The sequence below is a fragment of the Porites lutea genome, chromosome 5, assembly GCF_958299795.1.
Source record: "Porites lutea chromosome 5, jaPorLute2.1, whole genome shotgun sequence".
Lineage (NCBI taxonomy): Eukaryota > Metazoa > Cnidaria > Anthozoa > Scleractinia > Poritidae > Porites > Porites lutea.
In genome coordinates this window covers 9,523,791-9,540,329 of record NC_133205.1, presented here as the reverse complement: position 1 = coordinate 9,540,329, position 16,539 = coordinate 9,523,791, and the positions used below count along the sequence as shown (strand labels likewise).

Sequence of the window (16,539 nt, the reverse complement as noted above, 5' to 3'; positions counted from 1 at the left end):
AAGTCAAGATAACTTCCTAGTTTTCAGTAATTTATTTATATTTAAAAGATGTGTATGGTGCATTTTCAGCAGTTAAAAGGGCTGCAGAGTTCTAAACTAAGTATGTGAAAGGGGCAAATAATGGTCAAACCGCAATTTTTTTGTGATAAGTGTTATGCGGCATACCTCCCCCCAACTCCCTCATCCTCCTTGGTGGACCCTGGCTGAAAATCAGGGAGTAACTGCGTATTTTTCAGAGAGATTCAAATGAACTCCTGTAGACACAGAAAAGAGAATAATAATGAAAAAAGTATTTTTGTGGTTCTCCTACAGTAATAGATGATAACCCTCAAGTAAGCAGGCAGACCTCAATGCAGTAGAGTAATATGCACTTGTTTTATACCACCACTTCTGAAAAATGAGATAAATGGGAGAAATGGTAGGATCTCAGCGGTTTTAGAGGACTTTTATAAAACCCAGGCCCTAGTTGTTCAAAAGTTGGATAGTGCTATCCACCGGATAAATCGCTCTCTAGAGGGAACCAGTTGCGCTATCAGTTGGATAGTGATTTATCCCGTGGATAGCGCTTTCTACCTTTCGAACAACTGGGGCCTGGTCAATAACTAGTCTGAAATGTCATACGTCTCCACCCCTAACTCTCCCCTGCACCCCCCACGGGTTAGGGGGTGGAGACGTATGACATTTCAGACTAGACAATAGTAATCTTTTTTTGAGACATGATAGATAAATATTCAGTTATGAGTAGAAATACTGTACTAAAATTCTTAAACACCCCAGAAGTTACCCCATGCACCCCTTCCCCCTCCTTCCCCAACGGGAAAATGTCTGTCCTTATAATCTAGGTTATCATGCTGTCCAGTATTAGGATGTATTTGAATGAATCTGACACCAGAAATCAACATTATGCTAAAAATGGAATTGTTTTATTTCTTTGCTGTAGGGTCCTAAAGTTTGAAATTAAGGGATTTTGGGGGGTATTATGAAAAAAACAACATCCAAGAGGCCTACTTGCCAAAAATTAGCAAATTGGCTTTGAGATATTAGCCCAGTTATGTTTGGATGACTCCACACAAATCCATCTAAATTTGACTCAGTTCATAACCTTATGAACCGAGTCAAATTTAGAAGGATTTTTATGGAGTCATCAGAGCAAAACGGGACTAGGAGACAATTTGCCCCACAATGCTAGTTTTTAGCAAGTAGGCCTTTCAGATGTTGTTCTTTCAAAATATCCCAACAAATCCCATAATTTCCAAAATGCAGTTTTCACGACATCATCACTTTAGAACTCTATTGACTTTTAAATTAATCTAGATATAATTTTGATTTAATGAGACATAGTACACAAACAACATTGTATACCTATCTAAAGTATATAAGTATTGCTAGAGTATATTGATCAATGTGTAAATATAAATAGTTTTTGTGGCAAATTTATGTGGTTAATCTATCTTTGAGCAAAGGTTTATACAGTCCAACCTCTATGCACGATCGCCACTCGTAAGTGACCACCTCCCATAAGCAACCACTTATCAAAAAGACCAAAATTTTCCCAGTGAAACCCTACACTCCCGGGAGGGGGGGGGGGTGGTGACCAGCTGCTCGTCAACGAAACCCGGGGGGAGGTACTGCCTTATAAGAGGCTAATGGGGATGTGCCGCTGGATGGGGTTGCATTTTCATGACGGGATTGACTTTAATGGGGTTTCATTCTCAATAGAGTTACTAGAATGGGGTGTTCTTGATTCAATCTAAAAAATGGGTCAATTCATTCAAATAGAAAGTGACTAAGTTGGGATCGCAAAAATTACACATTTGCCCAAAAGTGACTAAGATGGGGTCTATGACTGACCACAGAATTGATTATAATGGGTTAGGGGCTCTGAGAGGCCAGCAGCACAAAACCAGCAAAAATTAACCCAAGTACGCACCCCCTCCCCCACCCCTCTTTGACTGAGTCTTAGGAGTCTATATTTCACTACAATGGGTAAAGTCCAAATATTTCTATGTAACTCCTTTTAACTATTAACTCTTAGAGAATACTGTGAACTAGGTTAGATTCATTCGTTTGACTAGCTGAGTTCCTTAACCATTGCTAAGATGATAAGTCGCAGTGTCTCTGTCAACTCTTCAACACTGTACGGTGAATCCACTCGTGGAACATGAACAAAAGCACAAGTTCCTTTTCCTAGATGCAGTGACTTGTAGTATATATAATCACATAAAAACCTGTGATACAACAAAAAATGCAAAGTTTACCAGTAAACATCAAGTAACCAATATTTCTAAGATGTCTAATAAATTAAAGGTTTGAAAGCAAAATAAGGTTATAGAGCTACAGTGTGCTGTAACAGGACCTGGAAGCCACTGGAGTCTTCATTTTGCTCTTGAACGAACAAGGAAATATTACTTTGTTTTCATAGATTTCACGGGTTCCAAGGATTTAGCTCCCTTCAATTTGTCTTAAAGCACAGCCTTGGGTTTAAAGTCATGCAATGAAATGCTAAAGCTTCAAATTAATGAGTAGGAAAATGCGAGTCGATGGCAGGTAGGAAAAGCTGGGCAATGAAGTTCACAGAGGAGGCCCCCTGCCCATCCTCGGAGACCCAGGGGCGGTCAGTCGGGCCGGGAGAAAAGGCGCGACGAAAGTTTTCAAGTACGGGCGAAAGAGCCCCTGGGTACCGACTCTTAACGAACCATTTCCAAAAATTCAAACGGATGCCGGCTCCTGATTGGGCACAAAAAAACCTTTGTACTATTGTGCCCAATCAGCGAACAGCATCTCCTGAGTTCTTTTCATGTGTTCGTACACGACGGCTATTATCTCGCCATACTTGTCTGGTTCGTTCACCAACGCTGTGCGTGTATATTCGCAAGGGAAACTTTCACTATCTGCTTCCCTAAGCAGAAACGAAGGAACTATCGATGACTCGGAAAAACATTTCGGATGACTATTCCCATTTGCACCAAGAAAATTCTGCTTCTGACCGATCGCAAGGTATCGTAAATAACGTAAATAGAAGGCCTGATCGATAAAAAGCTTGAATTGAATACGTCTTGAAAGCTCAAGCTTTAACATACCCTCACATGCGTTTCCATGTGTAAGTTTTCGGAAAGACAGTATTTTCAAATGGACGAGGATGTTCTGTAACTGAAAGTTTCCTGATTGCGTGCATTTCTTTGGTGAACGAGCCAGACAAGTATGCACGCGCGCATGCATTCCCACAGGTAAAGTAAGAAGGCTTTCTAAATTACCCGCGTTAAGTAGGTTACGCTACGCACGTGTGATTTATGGAGAATCATGGCTGCCATTATTCCAACAAGGAAAGATATTAGAGAAGCTATCTCTGAAGGTCTTAAATCTTTTCCAGACGTCGAGGAACTGAAGCCTGAGCAGGTTTTAATCGTTGAGAATGTTGTCCTTAAAAAGGATGTGTTTGCAGCTTTGCCCACCGGATTCGGTAAAAGCCTGACTTTTCAGATCTTGCCTAGCGTTTGTAAAGCTTTATTTTACCGGGGATTTGACATGCCTTCATTGCCAGTGGTAATTGTGGTTTCCCCTTTAAGCTCAATCGTGAAAGACCAGGTTACATACTTGAGGTCACACGGCTTTGAAGCTGCCTTCATTGGAGAAAGTGCTAAACAAGATAATGATATTTTCGAGGGCAAGATTAAATGTCACTTTTTATATGGAAGCCCAGAGTCATTTGTTGGGGACACAAAGTTCCGGGAAATGTTTTCACAGCAGCATTACAGGCAGAATGTTGTGGCCGTTGTCTGTGACGAAGTTCACACTGTTGTACACTGGTAAGAAACTTAAAGCGTTATTTGTTTCATATTTATTCTTGAAATCTGCTTAATGCAATAATAATTATTGCATTAGATTGAGTGAAATAATGCTTTTTAGCTGTAAACTGATGTCAAAAATTTCTGTTATTACTAACTCACTGTAAAGAGGAAACATTCTCTCATGAGTGACATGACAGATGTACAGTATAGTTGTTAGTCTTCTCTAGTAGGAAAGGTACAGTTTCCTATATTTGCAGAAATTAATTGCATTGCATGTGCTTAATGTAAGCTCTCAGGTGGTCAAAACGTGACAGTATATACAATACATTGTGTACTGGAAGCAAGTATCAGAAAGCTTGCCACAATGTTACCTCCATTGTAATATTGTCTCTGTGATGTTTTGCTACCCACTAACTCAAAACCATGGCCAGTTTCTTTTGAATCATGCTCCTTTAACATATCCTTTCTGAAGAAATATGGACAGTTATAGTTAAACCCCTATCAGGAATTGCTAAATACTATGTTGCAGTTGTATACTGTTTCCGCATTTCTTACACAAAATTATGCACATTTTCATGCTTAATAGTGTTCTTAGAATTGTTCAATATCTTATGATTATACAGTCATTCTAAAATATTTAAACAAGAGCATTATTATAATTTTTGCCGCTTGCATGGTAGATAAGTAAGATATATTATTTATGTAGAACATTGCTCTTTAGCTACAAATCACTTGTCTGGTCTCTCTAGGGGTGAGAAAAAGGATGGAAAGGAGCCATTCAGAAAGTGGTGTGGTCTTGTTGGTGAGATCAGGTCTTTTCTTCCAAAGCAAGTCCCGTTTTTAGCACTTACAGCCACTGCTTCACCCTTGACCAGAGATAAAATCATTAAAAGTTTGAGTTTAAAGAAATGTCTGGAAATATCAGTTAGTCCAAACAGAGAGAACATCAAGCTGTTTGTTTTGAAGGTTACCAGTGAAATTTCTGTAAACTTTACATGGCTTGCCAGGGAGTTAAACGAAAAGAACATTGCATGTCAGCGGACATTAATATATGTCCGAGACTATAAAACATGTGGTGAGCTCTACCAATTTTTCATGAGCAGTTTGCTTGACAGGGCGTACTACCCATATGGTGCTGAAAAGAAGTGTACAAACAGAATGGTGGCAATGTATCACAGTGGCACTTCACCTTCCATCCAGGATCACGTATTACAATCACTCAAGGATCCAACTGGTAAGGTGCGAATTGTGATTGCAACAAATGCCCTTGGAATGGGGGTAGACGTAAAGGGATTACACCATGTTATAAACTATGGTCCTCCTCCAGACCTAGAATCATATGTTCAAGAAATGGGAAGAGCTGGTAGAGATGGTGCATATTCAGAGGCAGCACTACTCTTTCATGGAAGACAACTTCGCAAGTGTAAACCAGAGATGCTGGAATACACAAAGTCAAAGTTTTGCAGAAGAAGGCAAATTCTTGATTTTTTTAAAGTTACAAGTCAAGGAAGAAGAATAGAGAAGAAACATTTATGCTGTGATGTCTGTGCTCAAGATTGTGCTTGTGGACAAGACTGTCCACAAAACGAGGGAACTATGGTCTCCAAAATGACTCTTCCAGCAGCTGATGATGCTCCAAGGGGCAGAAGTGTAAGTGAAAGTGATAGAAGAGCCCTAAAGGGTCTATTAGAGGAGTGTCAGGAAAGCATGCGTCAGGCAGTGTTACAATCAAGTCAGCATTGTTTTTATTCAAATATTGACCAAATCACTGGCTTTACTGACCGCATAATTGATGATGCAACCTCAAAGTGTGATTTTCTGTTTAGTGTTGATGATATTATTGAACAAATTCCAGTTCTGAGTGTACAGCATGCATTCAAAGTGTATGATTGTCTTTGTTAGGTGTTTACAGACCTACAACAAGAAAGTCTGGAGCAGTAGTTAATATATAATCTCACTTGTCAGGTTTTTCAGTATCAATGCCTTTCATCCACGTATGCTGTGTATTTTGATAATAACAGTATATTTTGCAAAGAATAATTACATTTCTAAGGCTATGATATTTCAATACCTACAGCTGGACTTGGCTTTGATATGGCCTCCTGTAAAAGATTTTGACAAGATGTGAAATGGGTTTTCCTGTGGGACATGAAGCTGTTCCGTTAATATAAAAATTCAGTTTCTTTGAAAAAATTCTTTGTACCATTTGTTTGGTGGGTCCCTGTTATTGGCCAGAAGGGACAGAGACTTTATAAAAGTCAGTGACTGATTTGACTTGCAAGGTTTAAGTAATGCAAAATAGCTCTTACAGTTTTAAAAGATCACTTTCCTGCATCAATGCTAGAAACAAGCTTTTTCATTTGCCCCTACAAAGTCAATTAATAATTTTTTCCTTCTCATAGATTTTGAAGAAATTTGGGTGGGAGAGTTAATAGCCACTATTAGTTTTCGAAAATTTAAAATGACTCACTTGCTCTGTCGGCCAACAAATTTTTTCTTCTTTTTAAGGTAACAGACGCCAAAATTAAGGGTGTTTGTAACTGGTTATAACACTATTAGGGAAACTTGTAATGACAACCAACTAACATAATTATCCTTTTCACTAATTTATAGGGCATGCAACTGAGGCCATTGTTGTGGGGTCAAATGAAAAAGAGCTGTATCCATCTGTTAAAAGTTGAAGTCCTTAGTAATCTTTTAGGAGAAACCTTATGTGGCCATACTGAACCAACTATTTGGAATAAATTTTTGACTTGACCTAAAAATTGTTAGAACGTGCATCTAAACTGAATTTACCCAGCTCTTCTTGTGCTTTGTTAACCATACATTTAAGTCTGCAAAGTCAAGAACAGATATGGGGTCTTTAGGGATGGATCCAACATTAGGGTGTGTTCTTCCAGGAACTTCACAAAATGCTTCAATTTCCTTTAAAATGTTGACAATGGTAGTGATGTCTGAATCTTCCCCTCTTTTGTGTTTTGTTGACTCTCTGCGGACGTTAGTTGTCTGATCAAAATTGTTCATGATGGACTTGACATCGTCACTAGCCCTGCTGTAGGTCTGAGCCACCTTGAACGAAAGGTTTGCACCTTGGCCATACATCAGCTGCTTTGTGTCTCTTACCCAATGCTCCATGGCTTGATCAATTGCAATGTTTCTCCCCACCCCACCTTTGAGATTTACAGTACGGTTCCAGCGGAGAGAATGGGCCTCTTTTGGTGTAAGTAGTGCATGAAGTTGTGCGTGGAGTCTTACAGCTGCCAAAGCATATTTTGTCTTCCCACTCACTTTAAACAACAGCATCATAAATTTCCATAGGTATTCAACTCTTCCTCCATCACCCTCTTTAATTGCATCTTGAAAATCTTTGAAAAGAAGACCCGTTTTGACAATGTTATGCGAGTAATTGAAAATCCCATCTTCATTGCGTGGATCTGGGGGACTTCTTTCATTTTGCTCATGATTTGTTATGTTCAGGCCATGCACTGTAACTTCATGGTTGTTTCTCCGCTTCTCGTGTTGATATTCTCTGTTACAATCTGGGTACCTACACTTAAAAATATGGGGATGTTCTGATTGTTGTATATCAGTGAAGAGTACTGCTGCAGGTTGCGCTTCAAGAAGGACATACTTCTCCACAAGTTTCTCTACTGCATCAAACAACTGTGTCTGTGATGTGGCACCAGGTTCCAGTTGGTTTGAGTTAGGAGTACTGTTTGGGGATTCCATGCCAAAAAATACCATGGCTGCATATACTATATACCCATCTACAACGGAGTTGAAGAATGCTTCACATCCATGATATGATTTGTTTACTTTGTCACACACGTCTTTTCTGTTCAATCTTGTTTTTAGTTGATACAGGGTTCCCAAGTCTCCCACTGACTGGCTTTTGTAGAGATAATCAAACAGCATCTGCAAATTTACATTTAAAGTAATACATACTTTATTTATAGGATTATCCAAAATAACATTAAAAATAAATTTCTTACTGATAAAATAACCAATAATCCACCAGTGCAGATAGAGTTACTAATGTTTGTTAAGATAAGTGGACCATTAAAAAAGCAGTAATGGAAATCCAATAAGGACAAAGTTTTATGTTAAATGGAGCATATTCCTTTATTTATCACCTGTAGAAAATTCATCTCACAATGAAAATCTTCATGTTTTAGCACAAGGCCATGGAGTCTTTCATAAGGACTATCTGCATCAGCAACGGCGTTAACAGCACTGACAGCCCGTTCAACAGTTAAATGGTCGCCGCCCAGCGGTATCTTTTGAAGAATTCTGGACTTGTCAGCATTAGTTGGAACATACTCCTCATTACAGTGCTGAAGAATTTCTAACATCTCGGGGATTTTATTCTCATTTTTTTCCAAGAGACCCAAGTGTACCTGATGATTTCAAAAAAGGGTTTAGCTAATAGTACAAGTAATAAATTTATCACCTATTACCTTCTTATCATCGGTGTTCAAAATAATAACATTCAGAACCCCACTGAAGATCACCTGCTGAAGTGGTCTCACAGCTAAAACAGTATTATTATTATTATTATTATTACTATTATTATTATTATTATTATTATTATTATTATTATCATTATTTTTACCATTTCTATTTCTTATATTATAATTTCAGAACTTGTTTGATAGTTTAATTAAAAATCTGGTTTCTGTTCATCAAAAATAAAATTTTTGAGAAGGTAGAATGCAATATTCTTCAACACCCAATTCAACTGGCAGGCTACAGAGCAATGCTCCATTTTAGGGTACTTTAACCATGCATGTAAATTAAATGTTACCACTATGGCATTCAGTCATTTTATTAATCATTTTGATTGCCTTTCGGATGGGCTGGGGGCTCTATGGCTCTCCTTTCAATAACTTTTAACCCCCCTCAGACAACAAAAATTAAATGACCCCCTCCCAGCATTAAAGAATATTGTCTGGGAAGCAACATATAACACTGATTTAGTAGCAAAATTATTCTTCTTATGCGCTTCGCCGCACTCTTCTTCTAGATGCGGTACAAGAAACAGCACTGGGCATAGTAATGTCTGTAAGCTCATTCTGCTTGATATGAAAAGGCTTTTTGATGGTATTTCAATGAAAATTCCTGATAAACTTTCATGACACCCTAATGACCATCTCCAAAGTCTAATGCCCCTTCCCCCCCCCCCCCCATAACAAGGAAGCACCTCAAAGTTTTCTGTCCCCAAACCCCTGCCCCCCAAAGGATAAAAAAAAATTCAGAAAACTGACACATCCAAAAAGTGGTCTGCTGGATTCCTTTTGCTTATACCTAACTTCTGTAATGAAGCAACAGAAAAAAAACAACAGAAAAATTGGAGCCAAATCTGTTTATAAAGGTGCACTGCCAGTTGTGGTTTTCAATAAAAAAGATGATAATAATCAGAATACCTGTATGCTATAACATTTACAACAATAACTAGCTGATCAGAAGGAACAGAACATTAGTTAAGTTGAAACCTACAATATGGGAGTGCTGACGCATTTCCTTGCTGTATTGATGAGCAAGGTGAGAAGGAACCATGTGAGAAAACTGACTGAAGAACTTGCAATGCTTGGTTAGGATACGAAGCACAAGCACAATAAAGTCTTTTTTGAGTTTTGCATGATCTTCTGGTGTGGGCAGGAAACTTGAATTGGGTAATTCCATGATGTGTCTGATAGGTGCATCATCATTCAAATCCAAGTTAGCAACCCTGTTGTCATAAGCCAACAAATTAAACCAGTGTACTGACTCAGTGTCCTTATCCTTTGAGTAGATGGAAGGTCTTTTGAGCCAGTCCAAATTGTCCCCATTCAAGCCATAGTCACACACACCATTAGTGTACTGCAGAGGTGTAGCTTCTCCAGAATCATCATTGTTGTCTGAATCTGAATTTACCGAACTGACAAGGGAGTCATTTGACACTACTGACCTTGAATCAAAACCATCTGGGACATCTTCACAGTCTGGTAAAAAGTAAAGTAAAACAACTGTAAATGCTTGAATTAGCAAAAGTCTGTCAGAGTTGAGAGGAGGCACTCATTAAACAGCAGGTGCTTATTTGGTAAGGGTGACTACTTTGGTTTTATGTCTCGGCCTAACAAAATAACAAACTGTCAACTCATTCCCAGTAAATAGATCCACTGTAGCAGAATGTACATGTATCTATAAGAAGAAACACAAATCTGTGTGACCGCTCTCAAATTTCTGTTCCCTTTTAAGACCTATAGTTCTGGTGTTGAAAATATTTTATTCTACTTCTATCACAGATATTCAGATTCGGTAATTGTTTTCTTTTTTGAGGGTAGGTTGGGGGAGTGCTTATTTCAATGGGGTCTCTAATTTTAATAATATTAGACTCAAGGGGTGCTTATTTGAATTGCTAATTTGGGTATTTTACAGATGGTTTTGGTGACCAACATGTATTCTGAAAAAATTTATGCCTATGCTTTTAATCTACAGTAATAATATCCTTATTGCTGTCCTTTTTTTTATTAAATGGCAGATTATTTCAGTTGTCAGTGATTTGTAAGTATAATAGTTATTGCATTAAGAACACCTACAGGCTATTTCTACTACGTATAAATGTCTCTTAAAAATTGCAAATCATTATCATACCAACATTTGGATCTTCAGATGGTGTATCCACTGCAGTACTTTCTTCTCCTCTCTCTTCAACAACAGTAAGCTGCAAAATAATGTTGGACCAACATGAGCATACATTTTAATAAACTCAAGACAACAAAGAATAAAAATGCATTTCTGTAACTGTTTTCTGTTAGGAAATTACTGTTAATATTACTGTTTCAAATTCAATGAACATTTCAGCTAACTACATGTACCTCTTCTGGGGGATCTTTGTTTTTGTTTTCAACATTGGCTCTCCACGCCTTCACTTTCTTGCTGTAGCCAAGTGATACTTCTGCAATCTTTCTGTTTGTTACAGCTTTGCAAACAGTCACTCCAAGCTTTTGTAGTCTTGAAAATCCCTGATGGTTATTATTAAAACAAGTCATCAAAGACATAAAACAAGAGGTGTAATTGTCATACACAGTATACTGTTATTACTGGCAAGTGGTATCAGGTCACAGAACTAGGGGAGGGGCCATGCTCCCTCTTTATTTTTGACCAAAACTAAGGTACCATGAACTTCATTTTGGTCACAGAGTAGGACCAGCCACCTTAGCTCCATGTCTGGAACTACTGAAACAATAACTCACCTTTCTTCGTGTTCGCCCAAGAAACAGTGAAAGGCCAACAAGATGTTGCACAGCAGATAACCTTGAATTGCGTCCCTTGAGCAGTACTGCACCAGCACAACCAATTATGGGCTTCAACAACTGTTTCTTCCTCTGGTTCCTAGAAATTGTGGGGGGCATTGCTATAGACGTAAGGACTTTGTAAAAGGTAGGGGCTTCCTTCATCCATTCTTTGAGAACTGCATTCCACTGAAAGTGTTTGAGGTCTCTAACAGCAGTCTTCTTTAGCAAGGATTTCTTCTCCAGTTTACGACACTCCTTGTTGATTTGGAGGCAGATACGATGAATCAAAGAATTTCTCAAACTTTTGGATTTAAAAGCAGCTGCACTGATTGCTGAAGCAGGTCGTTTTAAGCAAAGGGCTATCCCCAGACCACTTTGATCTTTGGGTAATTCCCTTGACACAGTTTTGGATTTGAAGTGCACAATCACCTTGATCAGAACATAAGAATCATTGTATATTAAAGAACAAAATTACAACTGAATCAACATCATTACAAAGAAAACAACATCATTATTCATTGCATTCATAAATAAAGGCATACTGCTTAGATTGATACTATTACTTGTTGCCCATGATAATGAAATTTAGCAGTTTTTCAATGTTATTATAAGTTGAGGTATAACTTGTGAGACATTTGGACAAAAGGGGTCCTGATTTAGAACTAGTTGCCACTCCACTAAACTAGGGTATTACTGCAAAACACATGCTTATACCCTGTGGTTACAAGAAGACTAATCTAGACAGATGACTAAGTGGTTACATGTTTAGTTGCCACATGTGCAGGTCTAGAATTTCCGCAAGTGGTTTATTACACTGCAGCCTTCATTTTATTTGGGGACCAAGACTAGTATTTTTGAATTCATTCCCCAAATAGGACATGACGTGAGTAATGTTTGAATATGATAAGATCAGTTCACGTAACTTAGCTGATCTTGTAGTCAAGTTGTCCTGATAATTACTGGAACAATAATATTATATTGGCTGCTTACCTTAACAAATGTACCTTTTTTTGCACTTGGCTGGCAATGACAGCTTGATTTTGCAGTCTGCGTAGCAACATTATGTACTTCTCTGACTTGACGTATGGTTGATAGCGGTTCACTGACACGTGCATGAGCCACTGCTGCAGATGTTGTGAGTAACTTTGGTAGAATATATGGAAATTCTTTTGCTGGATGTGTATTTGCTGTTACCCACATTTGTTCAGGGCAGTTGGCTTCAAAAACAAGTCTGTGACCTTTCTTCTTACGTTCTATTCGGGTCACTGTTTGCTCGTCACCACAACTTGATGACAAAGGAGACTGGTCATGTTTTCTTTTTAACAATGACAAGTATTGAATTGACTGTTCTTCTGCTTTTCTTGACTGTTGCCATGCCTTTTCAATTTGGTATTTGCAGCTGGCACAAACTGCACGAGGCACAGAGTCATTTTCACTTAAATTTTCGTTGAACACAGCCTGGTAAATCTTTCCAAATTGGCCAGTAATATTCCTCTTTCTTTTTTTATCCAAAAACTCACAACCACACTTAAGACAGAAATTTCCAGAGGTGTTCATCATCGGTTAAAAGCTAACTACTAACATGATTCTCCATAAATCACACGTGCGTAGCGTAACCTACTTAACGCGGGTAATTTAGAAAGCCTTCTTACTTTACCTGTGGGAATGCATGCGCGCGTGCATACTTGTCTGGCTCGTTCACCAAAGAAATGCACGCAATCAGGAAACTTTCAGTTACAGAACATCCTCGTCCATTTGAAAATACTGTCTTCCCGAAAACTTACACATGGAAACGCATGTGAGGGTATGTTAAAGCTTGAGCTTTCAAGACGTATTCAATTCAAGCTTTTTATCGATCAGGCCTTCTATTTACGTTATTTACGATACCTTGCGATCGGTCAGAAGCAGAATTTTCTTGGTGCAAATGGGAATAGTCATCCGAAATGTTTTTCCGAGTCATCGATAGTTCCTTCGTTTCTGCTTAGGCAAGCAGATAGTGAAAGTTTCCCTTGCGAATATACACGCACAGCGTTGGTGAACGAACCAGACAAGTATGGCGAGATAATAGCCGTCGTGTACGAACACATGAAAAGAACTCAGGAGATGCTGTTCGCTGATTGGGCACAATAGTACAAAGGTTTTTTTGTGCCCAATCAGGAGCCGGCATCCGTTTGAATTTTTGGAAATGGTTCGTTAAGAGTTGGTACCCAGGGGCTCTTTCGCCCGTACTTGAAAACTTTCGTCGCGCCTTTTCTCCCGGCCCGACTGACCGCCCCTGGGTCTCCGAGGATGCCCCCTGCCTAGCATATGACTTACAGTCAAACCGGGAAAACCGTGTCCATGATCACCAATCGGGCATGAGAAACTAAACCAAAAGGAGGAACATTAATTACTTTGTCGTTTTGTAGCTTTTAGTGCTCATGTCCTAATATTTGTTGCGATTGGTCATAACACAATATAAACATTCCTGAAATATTTCAAGTGTTCACGGTTTTGCCGGTTTGACTGTAAAAAAATTCAAAGAAGGAATTTATGAAATGATTTATGAACCTTCAAAATGTTTGGAATATATAATATGAATATCAATAAAAGAACTTAAAGAGTTAGAATATCCACCTTCCGGCGTCATCTGAGAGTCCTACAAGACAAGGGCTTTTGGCAGTCATCACTTCAGAACAAATCTTATCCAGGTTTAAAGAAGTAGACAAGCACTCAGGTCCACCTAAAAACAAACAAATAAAACCAGGAATGACCTATTGGTCACTATGTATAAAACCAGGAGCCCATAACCTGAAGTGTGTAATGTAATAGTATTTTCACAGACAAGTTTATTTTTAGCCTCACTTTGAAGTAATTTTTCAGCAAAAATGGAAGCACCACTTTGTATGTGTGTGCACATCCATAGTCTGATGTATGAAAAAAAGAAAAGCAAAAGTTATCAAAACATCAGAAATACTTTTTTCTGGTATTCAGATTTTGATTTCATGTAAAAATACACTTGTCCATGAAAACAGTGTTGCATGGCTATGGGCACAAAGGAGTTACTCACTCTGGGTAAAGGGCTCCTGATTAAACACAATTTCATTTTGAGAAGCTCTCTAAAACTTAGAACCATCACTCTTAACATCGCTTACCTATGTTCTTAACAAAAAATAACCACAGTACACCCACTCTTACCACAGCATACCCACTGCTACCACCACCTATCCATTGCATGATCTTAACAATCTACAATGAGCCATTACTGATACACCTCAAATCACCTTCAACACAGCAGCCTTGGTGACATTTCTGACCACCTTCGTCAGGCCTGTTGTATCCATCATTGTGGGCACACATCTCTAACTGCACACAGTCTGCTAGACCATGGACGCCAACATGTACACACAACTAGAAAAAAAATACATTTAAAAAAATACAACAAAGAGGATAAATCACATCAGCCATGGAACAGAAGTGCTTCTAGTTGCAAGAAACTGTTATTAACTTTTTCTTTTGAACGGCCTTACAAGAATTAGCCATGATATTAGGTGGACTAAAATACCACAGGACTGTGCTTAAAGAAAGTATCAGTATACACTGTACACCAAAGGAATCTTCCTGGTCACCCAAAGGGAAATATAGTTCACTGGGTGTCACAGGGCTTTGCTAGATCACAAACTTGCTTGTGGAAGCACATGTAGTGAGATAGGAGGGTGTAAGAATGGAAACAAGCGACCAAATTTGGGGCTGAGCAAAACAACACTAGTTTAGCCTCCTACAAAGCTTACTGGTTGCTTTGTTCATAGAATTATGGCTAGGAGTCAGATCCGTATGCAAAAAGAAGCCGGGACATTCAGCACTATGTAATCTGTAGTTTTATCCTTTACATTCACTGATACCTCAACCTGGGGATTGACATCTAAATGTCCTTTTTGTGTGTAGCAAAGGGATTATAGAAGACATTAGCACACAGGCAAGAAACCCATCTAAGGCACCCTTCCTATGCAAAGAGTAAAGTTTATCACCTTCGGTTTGATTTCATTCCACAAGGCAGGAACTTCTTTGTCTACTGCTGCGTACTCCACAGGAATTTCCCTTACTTCTAAATTCACTTTCTGGGAAAGGTCAGTCCCTGGAAGTTCCTATAAATAAAATAAACTTATTTCACTTATTTTATAAGTTACACAGTATTATTATTAATGGCCAGATCCTAATATCTGCCTTTGTATTGCTGAAGCGAGTTGGATGGGAGATAGGGGTGGGGGAGGGAGGGGGAGAGGGTAAGAGAACTAACTACAATACTCGTCACAAATCGTTGAAACAGACACCGCTTCTCTTGAATTTTCTAGAAAATTCTTGAGATTTACTCCTCACACTTTTGTTCTCACTGTAATCAGTGTCCTCACCCTCCCAATCTTGAGCCATGTGTATTTTGAAGCACTGAGACCACTATAATACTCAAATCAACATTTGGAAAGGGGAAACGCACACAAGTGTTCCAAGATTTTTGGATAATTTGTAGGTACACAACTGGTGCTGTAAGATTTGAGCTAATCTTTGCATCTGGTTTCTGTCCCTTAACTCCAGATCTTTCCTTGGCAGTTTGTTCTTCTCTGAATTTTAGCATACCTGAACAGCAAGCCAACTGGTGTTTACTTCATGTGTGCCAAAGGGACCAAATCCTAAGAAACACCAAAAGACTGATCAGCAAAAATTATTAATGATTGACAAACTCATTGTGATGAGTCAAAGGGAGCACCTACTCTCTTTTCAAGTTAGTTTCAAATGGCACTTTTGCAAGCAAAAACATTCGTGCACCTGAAGAAAATGCCTGCACTGCAGGCTAGTTTTGATTTTTAAATCTGACTTTGAGCATGAAAAGTTTCCAAGCCTTTCGAGAAATGGGCCCCTAATTCTTAGCGAGGCTTTTTGTATATTAATTTTTATCCTTTCATTTCCCAGATTCTGGACTTTCTGTATTTCTGTATTTTGTATTTTTATTTTTGATGGCGTGACGGTGAAAACAGAGAATTGGGGAGTAGCAGCCACCCCCACCCCCCTGCCAACAAACTCGGCCTTCCCTACACCGTGGCAGCTGCAGGGGAGAAGACATGAGATGAGGAAGGTTAACTAACCAAACCAGGAACCCAAACTCAGTCCACATAATAAAATGATGCGTTTTTAAAGCTGTAAGAGGAAATATACACTGTAGCATCCTAGGCAAATATTCTGACCCTCTAACAGACTGTCTCCATGGGTTCCTCCTTTATCGTGCATATATACTGACAAGAAAATTACGATTGCTTTAAGTGTACTTATACCGCTAAAGTTATCTGAGGCAACACTTAAAGCTAAATTCTTCACAAAAGAACAATGTATCAAAGATTTCTCACCCGTGACAAGAACAGTAGGTTTGTTCTCTGAAGCCATGACTGCTAGCTTTCATCATCCTCTCAACTGACAGGGCAGATAGGGTACTGGGCACGAGAACC

The 16,539-nt window shown here is 38.8% G+C and overlaps 3 protein-coding genes across 3 annotated transcripts; 1 reads left to right on the top strand and 2 right to left on the bottom strand.

The window, feature by feature from the left end:
• Positions 1-1,882: 1,882 nt before the first annotated feature.
• On the bottom strand, positions 1,883-16,533 carry LOC140937569 (pyroglutamyl-peptidase 1-like). The gene is made up of 6 exons (XM_073387124.1): positions 16,441-16,533; positions 15,677-15,729; positions 15,073-15,189; positions 14,329-14,455; positions 13,682-13,787; positions 1,883-2,228 (listed from the first exon to the last, which is right to left on the bottom strand). The coding sequence occupies exons 1-6, from the start codon at positions 16,475-16,477 to the stop codon at positions 2,072-2,074; spliced, it is 597 nt and encodes a 198-aa protein (XP_073243225.1). The 5' UTR covers positions 16,478-16,533; the 3' UTR covers positions 1,883-2,071.
• On the top strand, positions 3,159-5,690 carry LOC140936578 (ATP-dependent DNA helicase RecQ-like). The gene is made up of 2 exons (XM_073386081.1): positions 3,159-3,806; positions 4,538-5,690. The coding sequence occupies exons 1-2, from the start codon at positions 3,301-3,303 to the stop codon at positions 5,688-5,690; spliced, it is 1,659 nt and encodes a 552-aa protein (XP_073242182.1). The 5' UTR covers positions 3,159-3,300.
• Positions 6,570-8,291, bottom strand: LOC140936576 (uncharacterized). Its single transcript, XM_073386080.1, has 2 exons — positions 7,922-8,291; positions 6,570-7,703 (listed from the first exon to the last, which is right to left on the bottom strand). Exons 1-2 carry the CDS (start codon positions 8,138-8,140, stop codon positions 6,570-6,572), a joined length of 1,353 nt encoding a protein of 450 aa, XP_073242181.1. The 5' UTR covers positions 8,141-8,291.
• Positions 16,534-16,539: the final 6 nt, after the last annotated feature.

Bases quoted from the DNA above. Each gene is read 5' to 3' on its own strand.
- LOC140936578 (XM_073386081.1), top strand. From the start codon at position 3,301: ATGGCTGCCATTATTCCAACAAGGAAAGATATTAGAGAAGCTATCTCT. The intron at 3,807-4,537 runs GTAAGAAACTTA...TGGTCTCTCTAG, and splicing joins GTTCACACTGTTGTACACTG to GGGTGAGAAAAAGGATGGAA.
- LOC140936576 (XM_073386080.1), bottom strand. From the start codon at position 8,140: ATGTTAGAAATTCTTCAGCACTGTAATGAGGAGTATGTTCCAACTAAT. The intron at 7,704-7,921 runs GTGATAAATAAA...GTAAATTTGCAG, and splicing joins GTGAGATGAATTTTCTACAG to ATGCTGTTTGATTATCTCTA.
- LOC140937569 (XM_073387124.1), bottom strand. From the start codon at position 16,477: ATGGCTTCAGAGAACAAACCTACTGTTCTTGTCACGG. The intron at 15,190-15,676 runs GTATGCTAAAAT...TTTTATTTATAG, and splicing joins CCAGTTGGCTTGCTGTTCAG to GAACTTCCAGGGACTGACCT. The intron at 13,788-14,328 runs GTGATTTGAGGT...GTTTGTTTTTAG, and splicing joins CCAAGGCTGCTGTGTTGAAG to GTGGACCTGAGTGCTTGTCT.